This window comes from Atta colombica, unplaced genomic scaffold (genome assembly GCF_001594045.1).
Source record: "Atta colombica isolate Treedump-2 unplaced genomic scaffold, Acol1.0 scaffold242, whole genome shotgun sequence".
Lineage (NCBI taxonomy): Eukaryota > Metazoa > Arthropoda > Insecta > Hymenoptera > Formicidae > Atta > Atta colombica.
The window spans coordinates 297,796-306,262 of record NW_017259341.1 but is presented as its reverse complement, the minus strand read 5'-3'; the positions used below and the strand labels follow the sequence as shown (position 1 = coordinate 306,262).

Sequence of the window (8,467 nt, the reverse complement as noted above, 5' to 3'; positions counted from 1 at the left end):
TATATATATTAAAGAATTTGTATATTAAATAGCATTAAAGAAATATATGAAAGTTTAAATGATACATTTTATTCAAACGAATTTATTACAGAATTATCTTCGCCTAAATCGTTCCAAGGAAAAAATTTAACAGGAACCGTACGTCTTATACGTGATTTAGCTGCAGATATTCATGCAAATATACAGCAATGGAATAACCTTCATATTCAAGGAATTACTTATTTAAAAGACATAACACAAGAAAAACACGATAAAAATTATTCTAAGATTTTACAAGATTTGTGTGATAAGTTAGAAAATATTTGTGATAATCTGGTAAATTTTTCTCTCTTTTTTTTTTTAAGAGATTATACATTCTTTTACTACATTATTTCATATTTTTACAACTTTACAGATTTAGATTAATATTATTTTGATTTAATTGATGTTTTATTGAATTTAGAATTATATTTATAATTTATTAATATAAATAACTATTAATAATCTTATTTTTAGGACGGCATAGTTAAAAACTTAGATCATATTAAGAATCAATTAAAAACTGTATCAACCTTAGAAAAAACTATAGATAAATTATTTACAACATGGCCAACAACAAGGTTTGGTAAGAAATAACTTAAATAACTAGATTTATAATCTAGAAAATATATACTTTACACAGCGTTTGCTATAAAAAGATGTTAAGTTTTGATTGTTCTTTGGTTAACGTAACTAAATTTCCAAAAATATACAAATTATATATCATATAAAAAGGCTATTTAAGCACAGTCAAATGCATTATAGTTTATATTGACAAGTTCTGCTATTGACAGAATAAGAGATCTGTCAATATAAACTGTTAGTAAACTGTTGAAAACCAAGCAAATTCTGTAAAAAATACAATTGATGTCAATTTGTTATATGATATTTTGTTTGAAATATCCAGTAGCAAATTGTTAGAACTTTGCTAACATTTTATTTGCTAAAAACTTATTTGTATATCTTATAATATTTTGATATTTTGATTACATAATTAAATTATTTGATAAAACTATGTTATAATATTATGCTTCCAAAATGTTTAGGTGAAGTAGCAGAAACTATATATGAAGCATATTATATGGAAGTCAAATTGAAACGCAAATTACTCGAAAATGTTGCTCACAATTATACAGAATCTTGGAAGATGCTTCATCTAGCAGCTTGGGTGTACGAGCCTTTTATAACTGAAAATTTAACGATTTTATTAGATTCATTGCTTATTGAAACTGGTCACAAATGAGAAAAACTTCTAATTAATATACTTATATAAAGCAAATATATAAACGGCTGGAAAAAAAAATTGCAATGTTATTTATGTCAAGAATCTAGATTAAAATATAATAGATAGAGCTTAAGTATATTTTGGTATAAATTTATATATGTGCGCTTAAGTAATTTTCGGTCTTGAATCTTAATTTAAAACTGTAGAATAGTAATATTGCAAATTAATTTAATGATATTAACGCTAATAGATATCTTAAAAGTTTATAAATAATTTATTGTGAAAAATATCCTTAGCCAAAACTTGAACCTTAGCCAAAACTTGAACCTTCTCTACATAGCGTAACTGATATCTTTACTAATAATAGCAATTCGCAATTAAAAATATCCAATTTTATTTATATCGAATATCGATACAATATAGGCTTCGCATCAATAATTGGAAATATCGAAGTCCAGAATATCAATTCAAGATGTCGATGTTACGAAATATCGATGCTACAGTGTCAGTTTCCGCCATGCTTATTTTAAATCCTCTCCCTCCTCCGACTTTATTCCTCGTTCATACACGTGTTTTTGTTGATATCGTTATATTACTAGAAATATAATTTGATATTGCTTAAAAAATGGGTAAAGCGAAAAAAGTCAAAGTATCTAAAGGCGAAACTAAAGAACCGAAAATTGGTTTGGCGGATCAAATAGAACTTGAGAAAGAGGTGAAAGTAAAAAACCGGCAAAAAATCAGGCGTCGAGCTGATGAGGAGGAGGTTAGTTTCAGCATTTACTTTATTTATTGTATTTGTTTATTACATTCTGTTTTTTGAAATCAAATAGAAATAATTAAGTTCTTTAAAAAACACATAAATAAATAAATTTAAAATACACAAAACTACAGAAAACTTGGAAGTGATGGCATTAGACTGCATTATCAAAATCTTTTTTATTTTTTATTTCAATTGCAATTTATGCTGTTTCTATTTTTTTTTAAATAAAAAAATTCGAGAGATAGTTAAGTCCTTTGGAAAATTTTTTATCTCACTTTTACATTTTTTAATTTTAATTTTTAGTATATAGCACCAACTCTGACGAAGAAAATCTTGTCGCAAGCTAGGCAACAGCAGCTAGAGATCGAAGATGAGATTGGTCCTAGTAATCTTGAGAAACCCAAAAAATCAAAAGTGAATCTTGGCTCTGATTTCAGTGATGATGAGGATCAATCTAGCGATGATGGAGAACCAGTAGAGGATGTATATTACGAGAACATTAACATTGATGAGGACGATGAGCGGGCATTACAGATGTTCATGTCAAAGGATGCAGCACCCATGAAGACGCTGGCAGACATAATAATGGAAAAATTGACAGAAAAAAAGACAGAAATCGAAACACAGTTCTCTGACGCCGGAACTATTCAACTGCAGGATTTGGATCCACGGGTAAAGGCGATGTATGAGGGTGTCAGAGACGTCCTGGCGAAATATCGTAGTGGCAAGCTACCGAAAGCTTTTAAGCTCGTGCCCACCTTGAAGAATTGGGAGCAAATACTTTATATCACAGACCCAACAAAGTGGTCTGCTGCTGCCATGTATCAGGGGACAAGGATATTTGCTTCAAACTTGAAAGATAAGATGGCCCAGAGGTTCTACAACTTAGTCCTGCTACCACGCATTCGGGATGATTTGGCAGAATATAAAAAACTAAATTTTCATTTGTATCAAGCGCTGAGAAAAGCATTGTATAAACCAGCTGGATTTATGAAGGGAATTCTCCTACCACTCTTAGAATCAGGAACGTGCACACTCAGAGAGGCCACTATCATCGGATCTGTGATCGCAAACAATTCTATACCAATTTTACATTCTTCAGCGGCTATATTAAAAATCGCAGAGATGGATTATACGGGCGCTAACAGTATCTTTCTCAGGATCTTCTTAGATAAGAAATATGCGCTTCCATACAGAGTAGTGGACGGAGTAGTGTTTCACTTTCTTAGGTAAGATATCCCTTACTTAAAAAGTGACATAATTTCAATAATTAAGTTTCTCAGAAAAGAAGAAAACTATTTTTTGATTTGACAGAAAATTATTGACTAATTAATTACTATCGATAAAAAGAAATATATTCACATTTAATAATCACAATTTTTAATTGTGACTATTTTTGTGAAATTAAGTTCACTTTGGACGATTAATAGAATAATGTTTACTTAATTCATTCATGGTAACATCATATTTTTTAATTGTACTACTTTTGAAGTAGGAGAATGATATATAATAACAATAAATTTTAAATGAAAATTATTAAGAACTATGTTCATATCAAAATATATTTCATTAGGTTTGAAAGAGACACAAGAGAGTTGCCAGTACTATGGCATCAGGCCCTCTTAACGTTTGTACAACGATACAAGAGCGATATCAGTTCCGAACAAAAGGAGGCTTTGCTAGGACTACTGAGGAAACAGTCGCATCATTCGATCACTCCTGAAATCAGAAGGGAATTACAACACGCGAAATGTAGAGACATAGAAATTACAGAAACCAAACCAGAACTAATGGATATTAAAGATACATAATGCGTCCAAATAGTTATTGTATTAATATTTGTAATTATAATGTAATTATAATATGAAGGTATCAGATTATATATTAGAAATTGAGAATTATAAATTGAAAATTAGAATTTTGATAAATTGAATAATAAAGACATAATATTAAGTGTATATAGTGTCTGTAAAAAATAATTGAAATTAGAAATTTATACTTTCCGTATAAAATTGGATGTTATGCACATGAAATAGTTCAATAAGAGAGATTAATATTTATATTTAACAATTTTGTAGTTTATATGAAAACTTTCCTCATTTTAATTTTTTAAAAAAATTTACTTTTCATTAAAATAATTTTTTATTCAGATTCTAGTTCTAATTGTTGTTGAACTTTTTTGTATCACTTTGGAATAAATTTTTTTTCATAATTTTTTCATTTTATCATTAAAAAACATGTGTAATATATCTTTAATCCGTTTTGTTTTGATTATTCTGACAGTTGAATTCTTCTGTTCAATTCGCAATCTTCAATCTCTAATGTATGATCTAATAGATTTTTAAAAATATGAGAAAAAAACATTAAAATAAAATTTAAATATCTTAGTGAGTCAAATGATTTGCAAGAAAAGATTCGAATTGTTGTGTAAAAATACATTTGTATTTGGTCCTATACTTAATTAAATATTTTAGACTAATATTTGCATTATTTTTACAATTGTTACGCCATAGAACGAAGAATGTAATGTACTGGATAATATACACAGCAGTCACATTAAAAATCACATACATATATGCAATTACATAAATTATATTAAATATATCACTTTTATCAATTACACAACTTATAAATATCACGAATATATATTATAATACTCTCGTAATACACATACACGCGCGCGTGCACACATATTTGATAGATGCAATAGAAATTTCCATTTTTGAACTTAATAATAATTTAATTGTATGAATATAAATAAGGAAGTATAGCGCAACTCGAAAAACAAAAAGTGATTTAAATTTACTTAATATTATGCTACATTAATTCGATTCTTTTGAGACATTTATATCTCAGTTTTATCTTTAGGACTGAGAACTTTGTCTTCCTGATTCATACTTGCATACTTTGAATCCAGAGCAGCATGTTGATCTATAGAAATCGTCTTCATTATTTTCTGCTCGGACAAATAAAGATTTGTATTAATCAGAGGCACTTCAGTTGTACTCAATTTAATTACTCTACTTTCAGATTCCTTCTCTGCCTCTGATTTCTTTGAATTTTCCCGCAATTTCGAACAGGTCTCGCTGTTTGCGTCGTTGGCGTCTTTAACAAGAGATTCGGGTTTCTTAGTTAAATGATCGCTCTCTATTTTCGTGTCATTCACACTTGCTTCCCTATCAATGTCTCTCTTCTCGCGTTCGTTGTTCTCCAGAATGTCTCGACGAATCACGAGAATCTCCGGTTCGCTCTTATTCAATGATGGAACGATCATCTTTTCTAATTTTGATTGATTCATCATTTTCAATGCTATAGGTACAAAATATTTTTCATCGTACTTTTCTTGCGATTTGTCCGACGCATTCACAACTTCATTCGTAAGAATCTCTCTCTTCTCTTGCTTCAATTGATGATTATTATTCTTTTTAGCAAGTTCCTCTTCCATAACAGATCTTTGTAGAACTCCTTTTGTCAAAGCGTTCAAAATAGGTCCCTTCATATTTTTGGAATCATTAAATTCTATTTTTTCTACTTTCGTTTTATCTTGTTTTTCTTTTTGTAATAATTTTTCTGGTATTTCACGATCAATCTCTTTAATAAGAAGAAATTTTTCTGGTGCATTTTCTGATATTTTCTGTGGTATTTCTACATTCTTATTTTGAGAAACTTCGCGAAACACATCTAATTTTTCCTTATTTTCAACCGCGATATCCATATTATTATTCTCATTTCGAGGCTTTTCATGCTTTTCATTTAATTTTATTTTGTCTGCATTACTCCAATCCTTTTTCAAAATTTCTTTATTATTTTTTTCGATAATATTCATCTCATTCTTTATACTGTTTTCTTTTTTACTATTTTCTATCAAATTATTTTCTGGCAAAATATTTTCTTTTACATCAATTTGTACTTTTTCGTTTTTTTTTAGTATTTCGTCCTTCGCCATTCTCTGTTTCTCCCTCTCGAATTCTTGCTTTTGTTCCTTGATATCCTTCAGAATCTCCTTTTGTTCCTGCATCATCTGACGTTGCTCCAATTTATGTTTCTCCAATGTTTTTCTAAGTTGTTCATGTCGTTCTACAGCTCTGGCATTAGCCATATCTCCATCAGCTGCCAACTCTGATTCCTCCTTTTTTATTGCATCCAAAACGAGATTATCATTCTTCTGTAAATCCAATGATTGCTCCTTTTCTTCGATTATCTTTATCTTTTCTTCCGCTTTCAAAGTAACAGGTTTATCAATTTTAGCGTTATCAATATTTATAGCAATCTGTGCTTGTGCATTTAAATTTTCATTTTTGATTGTTTCATCTATATTTTTTATTTCTGGTACAAGAGAGCCTACTACTATCTTATCAGACTTTTCAACATTTGGCTTTTCGCTGATGATACGTTCAACAGGTATTGGTGGTTCTTGTCGAACGTCTTCCACTTTCAGATCTAATGTTTTGTCGATAACATTTATGTCAGGTAGTTGATTAATTTTGTCTGTAATATAACATAAAATTAAGAAAATAATATAAAATGAATGTAACAATAAAAATGATAGATTTAATAAATTTAAATAATAATTTGTACCTTTCGCTCTGGGAATAAGTTCCAGACTATTGGGAATGTCGGGAATGATATGTAAATCATCTTTAATTATTTCTAATGGTAAATTATTGATTTGAACGAGCGGCTTATTAGTCACCGCTAATTTTGTGTTTGTAGACTTCTCTATAGCATATAAATTGGCGTATGTACCGAGGATCATGATCCAAACACCGACGATTAAAATGAACTAGATATAAAATATATATTATATTATAAAAAGTTAAAAGAAAAAAATCGTGAAACTGAAGTTTACAGGAAAGGACTTTACCTGTGCTATAAGTCTTTCATTAGTATTTTTGCTGCTTATGGAGATAAAAAATATTGTCGGGAATATTAAACAAATCATCACACCAATCGTTGATCCCACAATACCAAGAACAAACTCTATGTTCGGCACTAAAATACCGACGATCAGGGAAATGCTGACTATCGCGATTGTGAGGCATCGAAATCTGAACTCCGATAGATAATTGACAGACGGTTCATGAGTATACACCTAACATAGCAGTAAATTAGGAATTCTAGCAGTATATACTTATGCTCTAGATTTATTTACAGTATATACATACCCGGCGAAATAAGAGAGAATTCAAGCTCGCACGACATGGAAATATGACTAGAGGAAAACTGAACGCAACCGAAAACACGAATCCCAGTTTAATCAATTCTGATGTAATACTAGGTTCGAAACTCAATAAAATATTTCCTGCAAAATATAATAATGATAAAGGATAGTGAAGTATCAATTTGACAAGAGATCTATTCTTTTCTTTTCTAAACTTCTTGCATTTCTTGCATTCATTTTTCGTTTCTTTTTCTTCAAGAAAAATAAGCAAAAAAGATAAACGATTTAAAAAGTTTAGCTGAAAAGAATAGACCAAATAATTATAAGCTGTATATTATACAGCTTTGTTGAATTACCTGTGAATGGTTGGGTACAAAATGCAATGTAACCGAACAAGCCAACGCACATATATACAAGTGTACATATATTTAAAGCTCCTCTTACAACGTCGTTCATTTTCTCTAAGGATACATTCGGAATGGTTTCGTATATTTCAAACAACTGCGTTTGACAGAAAAGAGCCATAGAAAATATTGGTAGGCATTGAAGGATGCCGGCCGGTCTCCAATAATTAACATTGTTAAACCAATCTCCCATAAAAATATGTAGAGTTGATTCGCCCATAATCTATCAATTAAAAAAAAAAGTATATATTAATTAGTGCTTATGAATCTTATAGCGAATCCATTATATTAAATTAGTGCATACCAAAAAAAAGCTGCTTTACATGAAAATATTATAGTAAAAATAAATGGAACGCATATAAATATTTTAAACGATTAAATATTCAATAATAATATTGTCATGTTATTAATAGAATATATTTATATTATTCCAAAGTTAAAATCGATTATAGCCATGTATAAAAATGTTTAGACACTCCATTAATTAGCGTTTTTTAATTTCTTAATCAGCATTTTAATAATTTCTTGAAATTAGCAGCCGAGATATTATTTTAAATTTATTGCGTAATTGTATTAAATGCTAGTATGTCATGGTTTAAAAAAGTATGACCAATATCGATTGGCCTTCATAAATTAGATACAATATTTATAAGTTTTCTAACTTAACAAAAAAAAATCCATAATCGAAACTATTTTTCAAAATAAGATTTATAAATTGTGATTATGAAAGAATGGGGACAAATATTAAAATTGCACTTGCAGAATTAAATTAAGTAATTTCTACACAATTCTTTTGATAAACTTTATTAATTTTCTGCAAGTGAATTTTGATATTTGTCTCCATTTTTCCATAATCAACAATTTATAAGACTTGTTTTGGCATACTAGTATGTCAT

At 29.0% G+C, this 8,467-nt stretch overlaps 3 protein-coding genes across 4 annotated transcripts in view; 2 read left to right on the top strand and 1 right to left on the bottom strand.

Moving 5' to 3' along the window:
- The window catches only part of LOC108688830 (cyclin-dependent kinase 2-interacting protein-like), a 2,018-nt gene extending 699 nt beyond the window's left edge, over positions 1 to 1,319 (top strand). Inside the window, exons 2-4 of the mRNA XM_018195294.1 lie at positions 92 to 315; positions 496 to 604; positions 1,065 to 1,319. Of these exons, the coding sequence (XP_018050783.1) occupies positions 92 to 315; positions 496 to 604; positions 1,065 to 1,261 (530 nt within the window). The 3' untranslated portion in view covers positions 1,262 to 1,319. The remainder of the gene's footprint in view (positions 1 to 91; positions 316 to 495; positions 605 to 1,064) is intronic.
- Positions 1,320 to 1,563: 244 nt separating this feature from the next.
- Positions 1,564 to 3,844, top strand: LOC108688838 (bystin). Its single transcript, XM_018195305.1, has 3 exons — positions 1,564 to 2,009; positions 2,310 to 3,235; positions 3,580 to 3,844. The coding sequence occupies exons 1-3, from the start codon at positions 1,869 to 1,871 to the stop codon at positions 3,815 to 3,817; spliced, it is 1,305 nt and encodes a 434-aa protein (XP_018050794.1). The 5' UTR covers positions 1,564 to 1,868; the 3' UTR covers positions 3,818 to 3,844.
- Positions 3,845 to 4,426: 582 nt separating this feature from the next.
- The window catches only part of LOC108688843 (putative sodium-coupled neutral amino acid transporter 10), a 5,755-nt gene continuing 1,714 nt past the window's right edge, over positions 4,427 to 8,467 (bottom strand). For both annotated transcript variants that reach the window (XM_018195319.1, XM_018195318.1), the window contains 5 exons: positions 7,524 to 7,794; positions 7,172 to 7,308; positions 6,871 to 7,098; positions 6,585 to 6,789; positions 4,427 to 6,494 (listed from right to left, as the gene is read on the bottom strand). In XM_018195319.1, coding sequence (XP_018050808.1) covers positions 4,852 to 6,494; positions 6,585 to 6,789; positions 6,871 to 7,098; positions 7,172 to 7,308; positions 7,524 to 7,794 — 2,484 coding nt within the window. In that variant the 3' untranslated portion in view covers positions 4,427 to 4,851. The remainder of the gene's footprint in view (positions 6,495 to 6,584; positions 6,790 to 6,870; positions 7,099 to 7,171; positions 7,309 to 7,523; positions 7,795 to 8,467) is intronic.